The sequence below is a fragment of the Mus caroli genome, chromosome 12 (assembly GCF_900094665.2).
Source record: "Mus caroli chromosome 12, CAROLI_EIJ_v1.1, whole genome shotgun sequence".
NCBI classification, from domain to species: Eukaryota; Metazoa; Chordata; class Mammalia; order Rodentia; family Muridae; genus Mus; species Mus caroli.
In genome coordinates this window covers 28396669-28413766 of record NC_034581.1, presented here as the reverse complement: position 1 = coordinate 28413766, position 17098 = coordinate 28396669, and the positions used below count along the sequence as shown (strand labels likewise).

Genomic DNA, 17098 nt, shown 5'->3' with positions numbered 1-17098 from the left:
CCAGCTCTTTCATGTAGCCAGCAAGCCTTTTTATATTCTTTGTAGAACAATGGATGGGTACAGCCTCTTGTAGAAAAATATACAGTAAATATGCCTTAAGATTTGTCATGCCAAAAGGCTAACAGAATAACTTTTGAAGTAATGTAAAATGTCTACATTTATGGTTAAGAAATTTTATTGCAAAAATATTGTAATAAAAAAAAGCTAGTTAAATGCCCAGTATTAGGAATGGAGTTAATGATAGTGAGGTAGCATACTGTGGTCCTCAAGAACAACGTTCAGTGTTTCTGGTGACGCAAACATTCTCAGTGTTGAAGGAAAAGGAAGCAGATTTTCAGGCTGCATGTGCAGTATAAATTCAACTCCAACCAAGGCCAGGAGGAAATATTCTCAGTGTTAGCACTCTGATACCGAGAAAGTGGGTTATGAATAATTCATGAGAGTTTCTCAGAGCTTTATGATTAAATAGATCATTTCATAGCAAACTTAGATGTTTTTATTGTTCATGTTCCCTAAGGTAATTTTAGGTTACAAATATTTTTTGCCTTGGAAATAAATATTAAAAGGGTTAAGTTTTGAACAGGAATAAGCAAAAACCAATGGCTATTTTCAAGTGTGGCTTTATATTATGAGATTTTCATATAAATTACAATACATAAACAGTTTTAGGGGGTAGATTCCTAGCCTTGTAATTAGTGGCTTTTAAAAACCATCATGGCATTCTTTATGATCATTAATTTTAAATGTCTCTTTTTGGTTGAGATTTTATATATAGTTATACCATTTCCCCCTTCTGTTTTCTCCCTCCAAACAGTCCCACATTCTCCTCTTTGCTCACTTTCAAATTCATGGCCTCCTTTTTCATTGTTATTAATATAAATGTATGCACATAATACACATTCCCAAATACACACACACACACACACACACACACACATACAACTTGCTCATTCCATTACTGAATAATGTTACTGGTGAGTATATGTCTTCCGGGCTCACCACTGGTAGTGGGTAAACAGGTGTGCTCTTCCCTGGGGAAGACTATTTCTCCCGTTCTCAGCATTCCTTAGTTGCCTGTAGTTATTTGTGGAGTTGAGGCCTCCCAATCTTCCCCCTATGTACATTAGCAAGTCTGTGGGTGTCATCCTTTTCAGTTCATGCTTAGGCAGTCATGTTGGAAAGACTGTGGGTGTAACATCTGACATTGCTACACCCATCTGACATTGTAACACAGTCTCACAGCAAACTCCCTGATCCTCTGGCTTTCACAGTCTTTTTTTTTTTTGTTTTTTGTTTTTTTTGTTTTTCGAGACAGGGTTTCTCTGTGCAGCCCTGGCTGTCCTGGCACTCACTTTGTAGACCAGGCTGGCCTCGAACTCAGAAATCCGCCTGACTCTACCTCCCGAGTGCTGGGATTAAAGGCGTGCGCCACCACGCCCGGCTGGCTTTCACAGTCTTACCGCCCCTTCTTCCACAACGTTCCCTGAGCCTTTGGTGTGCGAGTGTTTTGTCGATGTATCCAGCAGAACTAGGCTCCTCAACTCTGCATTTTGATCGTTTGTGGTGTTTTGTAATGGTCTCTGTTGCAAAGGGATGTCTACTTGATGAGGAGTGAGGACTACCCTTCTCTGTAGGTATAAGGACACATACTTAGATGTAGTTAGGGGTTGTGCTGGCTTAGTAAAAGGGTGGTTGTAGATTCTCCTTCCATATCGATGTCTTCAGCAGCCCATTGGCTAGGTTTCAGAACCAGGCATGATTTTCATCTTGGTGACAGGTCTGAAGCCCAGTTAGAGAGCTGTGAGTTACTGCTAAGTTGTAGGTGTGACTACTGCATCCTCAGGAGGTGGCCGTCACGGTTCACAGGGACCACATTTTGGCGGGACTGTTGGTTGCTTCGCTCCTTTGGAAGCCTGCATGGCACCTTCTGGTACCATGGAGGCCAGTTCTCAGGGAGGAGGCTCTCAAGTCAGGCCCAGCCCAGGGGCCTCTGGGTTCTGTGCCTGAAGCTCACTGATGGTTACTTTTAAAGGTATGTATTGCATGTGTTTGATGGGCAGATGTTTACAATGTTCCCCTTTTATATTTGCAGTCTGTGCAGAAGCTTATAATCCTGATGAAGAGGAAGACGATGCAGAGTCCAGGGTATGTGGTTTACTGAACCAGGGGGTGTTAACACGGATGCTCTCACGTTCCGTAAGGGAGTCATGATAGAAGCATTAACAAACCCAGGCTTTCAGCAGAGAAAATCAAAGGACTTACCTCTTTTCCTCGTCGTCTTTTAATAGTCTGCTTCTACTTCACATTCCGTAGACTTATTTTTAAAACCCCAGAGTCGCTTTTGGGTGGAATGAAACAGGAACATAAGTGCTCCCTGAAGGTGCGGCTTCAGTCCTTTCACCGCAGGCGTCCTGGGGAGGGAAAATGTTTTGAGCTAATTTCCTTATAGCCATAGTTATTTGTAACAAATGCTCCGTGTATAGAAAGATCCCGGTGAAGACCTTCTGCTCCTGTCAGTTGCTAACAGAAGGTTCCTCTGAGAGACACAGGCCTCGAAGCATCACAAGGAGGCTGCCAGCACGGCGCTTACCACACTTAGTGCAGACTGGATCTTGGAGGCCCTGATGACTATGTAAGGATTTGCCTTGTGTAGTTGGATGCAGCTCTTAAGGTGTAGCCTTAACTTACTTCTCCCATTAGTGATCTAGTAAAAAGGAAACTCAGTAAAAGATTATTGTGCTCAAACATGAAGACAAGAAACAACCAACCTATCTCCCCCTCCTCCTTCCCTCCTTCCCTCCCTTCCTTTCTCCCTTCCTCCTTTCCCCCTCACATTCCCCCTCCTTACCTCTCTCCTTCCTCCTCTTCTTTTTCTTTTTTTTTTAAAGAATTATTTATTTTATGTATACACTGTAGCTATATTCAGACACACCAGAAGAGGGCATCTGATCTCTTTACAGATGGTTGTGAGCCACCATGTGGTTGATGGGAATTGAACTCAGGACCTCTGGAAGAATAGTCAGTGATTGTAACCACTGAGCCATCTCTCCAGCTCCCTCCTTTTCTTTATACATACTTTGGGGAACTCTTCTTTGTACCCTCTGCCTTGAAAGGTGTTTTTAAAAGCCTATATTTATAGCTCTGAAGAATGCAGAAAGGAAGATAGTGGGCCCCCACTTTAAGACGATTAGGCTGCTGAAGTGGACGCACCCTCTGGGCAGCAATGTGACTCTTCTTGCTAATCTGAAGCATGCTGTCACTACACTGTGTGATCTAAAAACCACTTTGCCTATCACACACCTCATCCACGTCTCTACAGGAGACAGTACTGGGTGACAGCTGAGGGCTACACACATTCCTTATGTTTGTGGTTAACTATATATATATGGTAAAATTGTGTAATCAGGATAATTTGAGGTAGTTTAAACTAGTTTTAAAAGTCTAAAGCTAAGGCACATAGTTTGAAAGCAGCATTTGGTATCTCACTGGCTCAAAAACTGAGACCTTGAGAGGAGTCTGAGTTAGTTAAGTAAAATGGTTTCGCTAGTTCAATGGTAGTTAAGTAAAATGGTTTAGCTAGTTCATTCCATTGTAGTGAATATTCACTTAGCAGCCAATCAAATGGAGTTAAACATAGAAATTGTCAGTGAGAGCTTGTAGGATACATGTTTGGACGTATTACCAATTCCAGAAAGAGTTTAGAGTCCACAGCATAGACAGGGCCACCTGACTTAGGGCAGCAGTTCCCAACGTATAGGTCATGTCCCCTTTGGGAATTGCATATCAGATATTTACATTATGATTCATATGTAACAAAATTACAGTTATGAAGTAGCAATGAAAATAACTTTACGGTTGAGGTCACCACAACATGAAAAACTTTGTTAAAGGGTCGCAGCATTAGGAAGGTTGAGAACCACTGCACTAGGGTTCTTTAGCAGCAAAGGTGTAGACTCTGAGTGGTATTAAGGACATTCACCCACACTCTCACCTTATTGTTGTCTTTCTGTTCAAGATCCTGGTTTCCCAGGAGCTTCTGAAAAGCCCATACTGACCATCAGGGGCAGGGCCAGAAAATCAAGACTCAGAGACCACTTGTATAAGTAAGGACAGGCATTTTCTAAGAAAGATGGGCCTGGTGGCTATTTCCATGGCAATTTGACACAAGTCAGAGTCAGTTTTGGAAGTGAGACAATGCCCTTACTATATTGGTCTGTGGGCAAGCCTGTGGTACATATTCTTGATTGATGATTGATGTGAGATGGTATAGACCATTGTAGGTGGTGCCATCTCTGGGCTGGTGGTCCTGGATTCTATAAGAAAGCAGCCCAAGCAAGCCATGGCAGCAGGCTGGTTAGCAGCACTCGGCCATGGCCTCTGCATCAGCCCCTGGATCCAGGTTCCTGCCCTGTTTGAGTTTCTTCCCTCAATTCTCTGGATGATGGACTGCAAGATATACAACGAACCCAATCTTTTCCTCCCAAGTTGCTTCTGGTCGGTGTCTTCCTGCAGCCATGGAAACCCTAAGACACTGGAGTCTGCATAGGGTGGGGACTCGCTTTAAGCCTTGCCCTTCCTAATACTTCAAGTGTCTGTGCAATGCATTAATTACATACTAGTAATTCTGATAAAGTACTTTAGGGTTTTGATTAGGTTGAAAATGACTTCTTCTAGATATCATACTCAAGATTACATTTTGCCTTTGGCCTTAAAACTATAAGGTAAACTGAGCCATAGTTCCTAGCAATGATTATTACAGATGTTAGCTTTAGATAGATGGGCAATGAGATATCTGTGAGGAAACCACACTTTGATAGAGTAACATTTCATATTATTATCTGGAATTTTTATAATCAAGAAATCTGTAAACTAATAAAAATGGGTATTTATCTTCATATGAATTTAAAGAAAGTCTAAATACTTAAGACTCATTTTGGAAAAAAAACTAATTTGGGTTTTAGTTGGAATTCCAATAATAAAAGAGAATTTAAGGGTAGTATACATCAGCATGTGCCATTGGAGGAAAGAGTGGTAAATTTTCTCATTCTAGCCTCCAAAAATCTCTCTGAATCGCCCTCTGCATAGCCGGCCAGGTGTTAGGTGTGCTCAGTGAAGCCCTGACCTCTTTATTAGAGGCGAGTGGCAGATGCTAACAAGCAAATTAATGAATAACTACAAATAGGAGGTGCTCAAAGCACAGCCAGACATTGTATAGATTGAAAGTCTGAAGTGACTGGAGTCTCCTTGAGGTAAGACATGAGGCAGGAAGAGAGTCGTGTCTGGGCTCACTCTTGCATCTGGGCCTGGGCAGCCACCAGAAGCGGGGTATGAAGTTGTGTGGTGGAGGCAGCGGTGGCCAGCTGAGGACTCACACGAGGTCAGAAACAGACGGATGGAAGTGCACCTCAGCCCGTGTGTGGGGTCCACTGATGTTTGCAGCTGGAGAGTAGAGTGCTCTCGTTGGATGTTTGAGATGTCTCCTTTATGTCTTCCTGGAGAGTGAAGTGGACCGTGCGCAGGGCTCCCTCTGTAACGGAATATGGAGAGCACGGCGAAGGAAGCCATATTAGCTGCCTTTCTGGTGATTTTCCTTGAAAGGCGAAGAGGTTCAGAGCAGAAGTTGGCAAATGCTTTAGTGGGGAATTTTTTTTTTGACTGAAAATTCACTACTCCTCAACATGAATATTTAATATTTGGGAGTCAGAAGCTGTCTTCAGACTACTCAGCCCTGCTGCTGTGGCTCAGATCAGCACAGGCAATGTGCAAATGAAAGCATGTCTGTTGAACTGGAATTTCTTCTAATTTCCATGTGTTAGTGTGTGTGTGTGTGTGTATGAGAGAGAGAGACAGAGACAGAGAGACAGAAAGACAGAGACAGAGATAGACACAGAGATTGATTACCAAGGTAGAGCCACTCTTAGCTCGGAGACTCTTCAGTACAGATGTGCTTGCGGGTGTGGCTTACTGTAGTAAGGTCTGAGTGTTCACTGATAACTGGCCTGTCCAGCATGAATCTGAGCTCTTTCTGCAGTTTACAGACTGAGATAAAACCAACTGGGTGAGTTTATTTTCTCACCTCTGTTACCAGGTTGAAATGAATTTATATGGAGCCCTTAAAATATTGCCTAGCATATATCAAATGCTACATAAATGCTTGCTGAGCAGGATTTGTATCCTGAAATGAGAAATGTTAGTAAAAAAACAAAAGAGCCTGTGGGCTGGTAAAAGCAAACACTGTGATGTAAGTTTTGAAGGTCTCTGTGTAGCACAGGCCGGAAGCATTGTGCTCACCTGTCACCTTAGGGTCTAGGTTCAGATCAGTGTGGGTCAGATAGTAAACAAAGGTTTCATGGACCTCTTCCCTGTGTAGTGACAAACAGTAGCACAGTGGGCCTGGCAGACATAATGGAAGGGAGTAAGGTTTGTTTGGGATCCAGTTTCTGGGCAGGTTTAGTCCATCAGGTGGGGGAGGGGTGGCTGTGACAGTGACTTAGTCCTTGGTGGCAAGAATGTCACAAGGCAGCATCCAGGAAGAGGATGCTGGTTTGGAAAGACAGGAAGCTATAAGAAGGGCCTGCCCATAGCCTTGTGTGTCTTTGAGCTGGCCCTCTCCTGCCAAGGTCCTCACAGTCGTCAGAGAAGCAGCACCAACATAGGGCTCAGTGTGGGGCCACTCAGAGTCCCAAGTCACAGCACTTGGTCGATCAAACACCTGTAGGGATTTATTCACTAATTAGTAGTCTTTCTTGTCACCTGTAAGTCCCAGGCGCAGGAGTGGTGCCCATCAGAATCCTTTCCTTGTACTGTAATGCCAGCTTTTTTTAGGCTTAGGGTCCATTGCGTTTTGTTTTTGTTGTTGTTGTTAGCTATGTCTTCTGCTAAATTGAATGTGCCTGTGAGTGTTGGCGTCTGTGTGGGCACAGGCTCAGTGCTGTCTGATTCTGGCTGCTTTGATGGGAAAGGTGAGGCATTTGCTCATGAGATCCTACAGTTATTCTTTGAGGCAACATTGGAATAGGAGAAGTAGTGTGTTGGGTCTCCAGGAATCCACTCCATCCCTGCTTTTAGGAGTGTCTTTTACCTCATATTATAGTCACAAACTACAATATTCACAGTAAATAAAAAGCCTTTTGAAGTTAGGGATATAGCTCAGTGGTGGAGAATTTGCCTAACATGGGCAAGCCTTTGGATTCAGTCTCAAGCATTCCTATGCTATGAAAACAGAACCCAACTTGTTGGTCCGTTGAGTCTCACAGAGGACCCTCTGGCTGCTTCACTGTCCCGGATGAAGTGTTCAGTGAGAGTTTAGAACACTGGCCTCTCCTGACTTTACCCTAAAATGATGGTGTCAGTATTTCTTCGAGTCATTTCCCTTGAATGCATTTCCCTTGAGGGCAATCCGTGGTTGCTGGGTCCCTTCTCTGAACTCCTTATCTGCTGTCAGGAAAGTTACCTGCTGCAATTTTCCTAAAATTTTCTTTAATCTTGAATGAAGTATACATTTAAGAATTTGTTTACTTCTGCCAACATTACCAGGTTTTAATGGAAAGAGCTGTCTCTGGCAGAGTTTTAAGATCAGTAACAACGAAATGAAGGCAGTGTCTAACTTTCCAGTGTAACTATGTAACACTCTGTCCCGTATACATGCCTTATAATGCCTTATAGACTAGGATGCATCTTTCATAATGTGCCTGCTGATCTGGGGGGAAGATGGTCTTTCCACCCAGAAGTGGTGGTGTCATTGTCCTGTGCTCGTGGGCTAATCCTTGTTTGCCACCCAAAGCGAATGTCCTACCAACTGGGAGAGTGGACTGGAGCGCTAACCATTCTTCTCTCCAGCACTCCTTTTTGTTGGATTTTACCTGGTATTGACTGCTGTGTTTGCTTTCTCGATTTTGCTGTCTTTTCAGATAATACATCCCAAAACCGATGATCAGAGAAACAGATTGCAAGAGGCTTGCAAAGACATCCTGCTGTTTAAGAACCTGGATCCAGTAAGAGAAATCATAATAATAGAAGTGGGTCACGAACTGGGCAAGGACCTGAGTCCCCCGCTCTCCAAGCTAAGATCACTCTGTGATCACGGTGGAAGCCGAGTGGTTACATGCTCTTGCTGGCTTGAATTTATGGATGTGCTGTGTTAAGGCACCAAGGGAAGAGAATGCCATGCACCTCAAACCTAGCCCTGGGATGGGACAGGGAGGGAAAGGCTAGGCCCCTGCATTCTCTGTGTAGCATAAGGCTCTTAGAAGGGTCCTCTCTGCTGCTCCCAGCAGCCGATAATAAGAACCCTTGAATGTAATTAAGCTCTGTGTTGTTCATATTTTAAATGGAGTGTGTTTCACTTGGCTTAAGGCAAGGACATGTTTGATTCTTTGAAAGAATTCTGACATCTCTAGTCTCCACAGAGGGTGTTTCTATCATACCACTTGGTTTGGGTGTGAGTGTTGAGACTTCGCCTCACACTCTTCAGTGTTCTGCTTTGTCATCACAGATAGTGCTTTCTGCTGTCTAGTGACTTAAGGAGGAACTACTGCTCCATTCCAAATGTGAAGGACCAACTTTGCTAGCTTACTTCAACCCTAAGGTTTGCCTGCTCCTCATTGCCTAGTTTGCAGATGGATGTCTGAGAGCATCAAGTCCTACTGTTCTTAAAATGGGGTCCACCCTTCTCTGGACTTGTTTTTTTTTTAATTTATCTTTTGAAAAATTAAGGTACTACATCATGCCATTTTATATAAGGTCATGCTTGTACCCTGAAATGTTTATAAGATCTTCACTGGTGTCTTGTACAACCTTTTGTCATGTTCCACAAGAACTTGATTTATATTTGGACTTTGGAGCAGACAGTAAAAAATGACATGTCATCCCTGAGTTCAGATTACCATCTTCGACATTTCTGATTGACCAAACAAAAATCTATATGTTGCTTCATTTATTCATTTCTTGAGGGTAGAGTACACATTTTTTCTGCTTCATTTCTCTCTTTAAGTAGCATATGTCCCCAGTGCCTTCTGTATGTATCAGTGTCTCAAAAAGAAAGGATGGCCTGAAACCAGAACAGTCTGAGTTCCCGTTTCTTCTTTATCTAGGTATGCATACTTAGTAATATTTTGGATAGATGAGGCAATTTTAATAAAGTGATGGTATTTAAAGAGGGTCCAGGGCTGGGGATAGATGGTCCCATGAGTAAAATGCCTACAGGAGGACCAGAGTTCAGATCCCTAATACCCATGAAAACACCAGATGTGGCAGCATGTGCCTGCAACCCCAGCACTGGAGGGAAGGGGCTGTCTGGGGAGAATAAGACAGGTAGATCCCAGAGATTTGCTAATAAGCCTATCTAGCCAGATGATTCACTCAAAATATAAGATAGAATCTGGTAGAGGAAGACTCCTGAGGTTAACCTCTGGCATCCAGACAGACAGACAGACACACAGACACACAGAGACACACAGACACACACACACACACACACACACACACACACACGAGATAGACACACACAGAGAGACAGACAGATAGACAGGTTATCAAAATCAAGTCTTATTAAAACTTACTGTGATCTTTGATTGCTTCAGTAGAGGCGCCATTTTCTTCCCAGATGTTTTGCCACCCCATGCTTATGCAGAGAACCTGAATTTAACTCAGTGGGTCACTGAAGAAAAGGAAGTAGGAGGAGGTCTTATTGGGATGTTGTTCAGAGGGAGGAAGAGAGGGTGATGGGGATGAAGTGGCCCAAACTCCTCATATACATGCATAAGGCTGTGAAAAAATAAAAAGGATTCAACCCACTTGAAAGAGTAGGAACAGACAAGTGTAGCTAAAAACAGTTCCAGTGCAGCTTGACTGCAGTTCTGCTCTTCTGGTTGGCGTCATCCGTTCAGGCTGAGTCTTTCTACTCCATCCACTAACTGCATGTCTGCTCCGTGCATCACTGAGCCAGTTATATTTAGGGGTGGACTCGTTAAGGATCCTCTACTATTTTCCTAGGGTTTTACATGGGAGAATTTCAGTGCCTCCTAAGTTTTGAATACAACTGTGAATCATCAGGGCAGTTAGTAAATTTGGAGATCCTGATCCAGCAGGTCTGAGTGGAACCCAAGAGCCTGCACCTCACAGGAGTCCAGGTGATATTGAGGTTAAGGCCCACATACTTTAAGTACCAAGATGAGGCGTGGTGTGACCATTTATGCAGTCAGCCATGTTCTGTCTCCCGTGCCTGCGTCTCTAATGACTGAACGACACAGTTGCTAGTTAAACACTGCAAGGGTTTTGCTGCAAGGCTATCCTGGCAATGTGACAGGGGCAAGGAGTACCGTAAAAACGACACTAGGCAACGTACCTCAGGCAGGAGATTTATTGGGGGCAAGGGAGCACAGAATGGCTGTCTCTGAGTGGAGATGAAGACAGAGACAGGCCGGGCTGTGATGGCCGGCTTTATGGGGATAAGGCACCAGGGTGAGGGAGGAGCCAGGTTGTTAGTGAGTACTGTTAGCGGGCTGTTGGTACTGAGTCCTGGAAGGTGGTGTGGGGGATCTCCAAGGAACCTAGTTGGGAAAGCCAGCCGTTCTTAGTATACCCAACATAAACATTCCTGGGATGTTGTCTACTCTAACCTTTATTAAATTTAAATTGGTAAATTATTTTGCATATCATCTGTCTGTGTGTATCGGTGTCTATCTGTGAGCATATGGGCAAGTGTGGGTGTAAGTGTGTACACGGGTGTGTGAGGACACACCAGAACATAACCTCAGAGTTCTTTGATCAAGAGCCATTCACCATGGTTTTGGCGACAGTCTTACTTTTCTGTTTTCCTTCTTTCTACCCACTGAGTCGTTAGTACTGTCTGCATGTTCATGGGCCCGGGGTCATCCACTGGCACGTGGGGGAGCCTTCCGGTGGCCGAAGCCTCCAAAGGAAAGTGGCTATTCCTCCCAGTAGCCATCAATCCCAGCAGCTTGTCGGCTAAGGGCTGCGCCTGCGCAGATAGCCACAGCTGCTGTGAGTTCATTCGAGCCACTGCCCGTTCTGTGCAGAGGATAACCTTCCTCCTCCCCCATCCTCGGCTCTTATGTTTACATAGTGGGTACAACTGAAGTGTTTGGAGCAGGGGATTTATCAGTCTTAATTGTTCCCTTTGGCAGTTAAAGGGGAAGTGAGGAGAGGAATGTAGGTATGTAGGCTAAAACAAAAGAGTGGAGCCCATGAAGGAAAAAACCATACCATGATCTCGGGGAGTGGGGAATGGCTACGACATGTGCAGGGTTCTCAGACCTTGGAACTCAACAGTTGGCCTTCCTGGGGCCTGCAGGAACATCTAGGATGATTGCCAGTGTCCAGCTGCAGTGACTGTGACGGCAAGAGGGTTCCAGAACGAGGACAGCTCCACAGAAGTAGGGGAAACAGTAATTGCCAATTTGCAGAGCGTGATGCTGGCTTTGTAGCTACTGTCTCATCTGAATTTATTTCCTGGTGTCATTGTCTAGTTTGAAAAATTCACACTTCTCAGATCTCAGCACATTCCCTCCGTGGAGTACTGTATATTTATATAATTGAATTTATATAATTGAAGCCCAGATTTTTCTAATTATTAATGTCTTTGAAGATACTCTTCATGAATATTTTAATGCTCAACTCAGTGGGCCGTTTTCCTCCTGAAATATTTCTAATTTGAGGCTAACTGGAACAGTTTTCCTGGCTATACGGTAGGCTCTTCCATCAGTTCAGTGAATTGTTGCTGCCACAGTGACTCAGAGCCTTTATTGAGCTCGGTCTTGAATCTGCGTTCTGTGAGAGAACTTGACGTGGGTTTCCAACAGTAGCTGTCAGCAGCCCTGTAAGCCTCTGTGTATTAAAGATTTCCTAAGTTCTCAGCACTCTGTGGGTAATTACAGGGGGAAAGTCAATTTTGATTGACTAGAGCGGACACCTGTCACAGAGAAAAGATTTCAGAAGCAAAATTCTCTGTTTTATTAGGAATTTTTTTTATATACTAGTATGAGTGCTTTAGCTTTATAATTAAAAGCCATGTTTCATGTCTGCTTAAAATGGGGCTAATTCTAACATAACCAAAAAATGTTACTGTAGCAGTTTCACTTTTCTCCACCTGACATTTAGAGTCAGAACTAATCAATAAAGCTGATATTTTCCCACTACCTGCCCTCAAAGAAACAAATCATAGGGAGTAAGTAAGATGCAGTCTTAGCAAGCCATTTACTTAACCTTCAGAATGTTGATAGGCGGCCATATGTCGCCTGAGGTTGATGAACTCATTTGGGTAAAAGCTCCCCGTGGGGCTAATTAGCACCATGCTAGGAATCTCTGCTTTATTCCATCCTGGCTCCATCCTCAGCCCTGGCTGCTGCCCATGAAGAGGAGCCAGATCTCGAGCACAGTCAGGGAGGAATGAAAACGCATTTCCTCCTGCTTCTTCGTCCATGGGAAGACTCAAAATGTTGTTCTCTGTAGAGTATTTTTTTTAATTAAGAAATTTTAATCACTACACATAAATTTATCAAAAGTTAACAAAAAGGATCTTCCCTACAACTGACTCCCAGCACCTCCGTTTCTCAGTAGACAAGGTCTTCTATATTACCATGTTTCTTTCCCAGGGCTGTGCAGTGGATATGCAAATACATTCTTTTTTTTTTTTAAAGATTTATTTATTTTATATGAGTACACTATAACTGTCTTCAGACACACCAGAAGAGGGCGTTGGATCCCATTACAGATGGTTGTGAGCCACCATGTGGTTGCTGGGAATTAAACTCAGGACCTCTGGAAGAGCAGTCAGTCTCTTAGCCACTGAGCCATCTCTCCAGTCCCAAATATATTCTTTTAACATTTTAGTGGCAGCAATATTTAGCCAGTGCTTTGCTCTGTTCTCTTCTTATTTAATGCATTAGATACCATAGAGATATATGTACATAGAGCCTCTATTTTTTTATTAGTTCTTTGCAAGTTTCATGTTTCCTACCCAACATGTTTTAATCACATTCACCCTTCAACCCTTCCCAGATCCACCCTCCATTCCCTAAGCCACCCAACTGTGTGTCAAAACAAATAAACCTTTCAAGACCAGTTTGCACTGCCCCAAATATCCTTCGCTGTGTGGCCTTCTCCTGGAGTGTGTTCCTCTGACCAGGCTGACCTCTTAGGAAAAACTGATTCTTTCTTTTCCAGCATCTAACAGCTGTCAATCACTGCATATCTAGGGGTGGGATTGTGTGCCCAACGTCCATGTCTCTGCTGGGATTGGATCCAGCCCTGGGCTTGCACAGGCTTTGCGTGTGCTACCACAGCTGCTGTAAGTTCATCTCTGGGGCTGCCCTGCTGTGTCCAGAAGTATCTAAAAGTCAGGAGTCACTCACTGCCTCTGGCTTTTATACAATTCCTGCTTTTTCTTCTGCAGTGGTATCAGAACCTTGTAGGGATGATGCAGTATACACAGTCCCTTTAAAGCTGAGCACTGGGGACTCTCTTATTCTCTGGCTAGTTAAGGTCCATGTTTGTCACCATCTACTGCACACAGAAGCTTCTCAGGAGAGTTGGTAGGCACATTGATAGATGGATATCCTGAACATTTAGAAGCATAATAGTACAGGCTCCTCCCTAGGGCTTGTGACTTATGTACCCATCAGCTCACCTTGAGGAGTGAGATTTAGATCCAATCAGAAAGTGGTTGGTTCCTTCCATGGGCATGTCTTGCTAGGTGAGCTATTGCTGTAGCTTAGGGAGTACAGGTGAGTACTGAGTTCACTCCCAGTGCCTGCACAGGCCCTGCCAGCACTGTGAAAGCTAGCTCCTAGGGAGGAAGTTTCTAGGTCCATACCATCCTGATCGTGCCATGTTTTATGGCTCAGCTCTGTCATGTCTTCAGCAAGACCTTCTTAGTGTCGTGCTCTAGAAGGTAACCAAGAACAGTGGTAATAGCTTATAACGTTTGAGGGTCTATGGGACCGCGTTGCCTAACAGCTCCAAAGAAGAAATCATTCCTGGAGTTAGTTTTTGTTGTCTAGGAGGAGTATTGTTGCCCTGTTACAGGGTAACTCCATATCTGCATCTTAACTCTGTGTGTGTGTGTGTGTGCACATGCACGTGTGCACCCACAAATACTTACCATTCAAACCACCCCATAAGATGAAGTATTCCTGCCCTTGGATTTAGCTGTGGATTTTTAGATACCAAAGCAAAAATGAGAAGAGAGAAATACATTGAACTTTGTATCAACAGAACATTTTAATAAGTCACAGGGCATTACTGCCACTTTAAAAAAAGTAAAAAGACAAGCTATAGAATGGAAGAAAATATTTGATGATCATGTACTTCAAAAAGGTCTAATGTTCAAAATATTTAAATAATGTAAGATATGAAAAAATCTGATTTTAAAATGAGCAAAGTACTTGAATAGCTTTCTCCAGAGAAGACAAATGCAAGCAAGCAGATAGATTCCTGGTATGGTTAGACATTAAGAAAATGCAAATCAAGACCAAATGAAATACTACTTCATCTCCACTAGGATGTCTATAATTAAATAAAAAACCAAAACAAACTAACAATATCAACAACAGATGCTGAGGACATGAGACATTATGACTCTTGTGCATTGCTAGTGCAAAGTAAATGGTTCTGCTGTTCAGAGTTAAGTGTAGAAATCTTGTATAGGTCAGAAATTCCTCTCCTAAACGTTCAGAAGGGGTGAGATCAAACACTGGTTGAGACAAGTACTGGTATACAAGTATTCATATTAGCACTGTCCACAGCAACTGGAAGGAAGTAGAAACTAAGTGTCCATCAGCAGAGTGTGCAATCTGGGGATGGAACTCCGGTCATCAGGCCTATGTGACATCTTGCTGTCCCAGTAAACTAATTCTAAAATTGACATCTAAAATAGTTAAATCTGGAAAGGTCTATACAGTGTTGAAAGCCAGTCTGTGAATTGATGACTTCAACACTTAGTATAAGGTATGATACCAGTACTGGCAAGAAATGCGTATATTAAGTAGCATAGCTGAATACAGCCCAAGAATGTCAACAGGACGAAGGACGATGTCAATACAGCCCATGTGAGTCAACAGGAGGAAGGAGCAAAGGCAACAAGTGGTTCTGGAACAAGTGGATGCTGCACCCCAAAGAATCCAGACAGGTTCTATACCCCTCACAAAATGTTCTTCCGTGGATGAATGGATAAACTATGGTACATTCAGACAGCGGAATATTATTTACTGAAAGGAAATGATTTGTGGAGCCATGGAAAGGCACAAAGGAAACATGTATTAGTAAGTCACAGAAGCCAGATTGAAAAGGCTAGCCCTACCTGAACCTGTCAGACATCCCTAATAGTAGGTGGAGTCTGCAAAATGGGCTCAGCGGTAACCAGGAATCAAGGGACAGAAGAGATGAACAGCTGGCTTCAGACTCTTGCTGGGGCAGAGAAACTGTAGCCATGTCCTTTTACTTGTGACTTGACTGAGTGAAAATGGTGGGTCTGTAGGTTCAAGGCAACGAATGGAGCCCTTTGGTGGGGACTAAAGATGCTGAGGGAGGCTTGTTCAAGTATGGGGCAAGCAGCTTATGGGAAATCTGTGCATCCCTCTCTACTTGCTATGAAACTACAACTCCTCTGAAAAATAGCAAGGTCTCGATGCACTAGTTCAAACATGCTGATTTCCACTAATTTTATCATTTAGTAGCTGTTGTAAAGGACTAGGTCTGACATTTTTGGGAAAAGGGATAAAACCAGAGATCATTATGTTTAGTGATATATGCCAGCCCATATACTTCTAGTTTCCATGCGTGGGAAGTGGGCTAGGAAGGGACTCAGAGGAGACACGTCCTTAACTTAAAGGAAAGGGGAAATGGGTGAGGAGTAAAAGGGTGAGTGATGGGAAAGCAGAGGGAATGACTGGGAGATAGGAAGGAAGCAACCAGTCAAGGGACAAGGGACAGGGGGACATCAGCAGGGAAGGAGAACAGTTACACAGTTACACAGATAATGACACTGTAGCAGAGTCCTGCCATAAAACCCGTTAGTTTGTACTCTGACTTCAGAAAGCTAATGTCAAAATGTAGTGGCTTAAAGGTACTTTGAGGATGGAGTTGGAGTAGACTGTTTTGCAGACTGAAGTCCCTCTTCACTAAGCCCTGAACTCAGCACAGTTTGAAAAGTACTTCTGTGTATGAGGAGTCTGCATTTCAGCATTGCTGCAGCTGCAGAACACATTAGCAGGACGGCTCCACGATCGCTCTTACACTCAGCCTTTACGCTGTGTTAAAACCCCATGTTTCGTGGTCCTGTGGTCCTCATGCCGGCCTTGGGGCAGGACTAGTGAGACGGAAGATGGCCGACGCACCATTCTCCCTCTGCCCACTCCTCTCAGCAGGTTTTCATTTTCAGTTGCACCCTTTCTGAGAGTCCTGCCACAGTCATCGACTCCCTCGGAAGGTGGAGGCAGGGGAATCCCCACGTGCTGAATGTATAGGAACATGTGCAGTGTATTTATTTGCCCAGCACCGTAGGGAGGCGTCAGTTTTGTTCTGTGATGCTGTGATGTGTGAATAGTGGCACAGCATATGTCACCTCATGGTGGCTTCCTGGAGAACGATTGGTCAGAGTGGAGGCTGCACATTTGAGAGCTTACTAACTGTTGCCATGATTTGTTCATTCCATTTGTACTTTTCCATAGCAGCCAGTGAGAATGTCTCTTCCTCGTGCCGTCCTCCACAAGTGAACGTTGCTAAGTGAGAGGAGTGGAATCCCATTTCAATCTTAGTTTGCATGTCTCTTTATTTTTATTTCGAGAGACTTTGGGCATCTTCTTTCCAAAATTATTTTAAGGCACACCCTCCTCAGAAGTATTTTGGATCTCTATACATGGGGTCTTTGCTGGCCACAGGAGAGCCTGGTTCCCTTTCAGCCTAAAATCTTGTGTCTTCTAGTTCTGGAAAATTCATTCCATATTTCTTTATTTTTAGTTTCCTCTTCCCTTTCTCTGTTGACTTCGTGGTTTGGGTTTTACTCTTTCTTATTTTATATACTTAAAATAATCCAACTGGGGGGCCATGTGTCATTTGATGTTTGTCATACCTATAGGAT

The 17098-nt window shown here is 43.6% G+C and overlaps 1 protein-coding gene across 1 annotated transcript in view; it reads left to right on the top strand.

Annotated features, from left to right (window-relative positions):
- Positions 1-17098, top strand: part of Prkar2b (protein kinase cAMP-dependent type II regulatory subunit beta) — a 100973-nt gene that overhangs the window by 65953 nt on the left and 17922 nt on the right. The window contains exons 3-4 of the mRNA XM_021178929.2: positions 2093-2145; positions 7911-7994. Coding sequence (XP_021034588.1) covers positions 2093-2145; positions 7911-7994 — 137 coding nt within the window. The remainder of the gene's footprint in view (positions 1-2092; positions 2146-7910; positions 7995-17098) is intronic.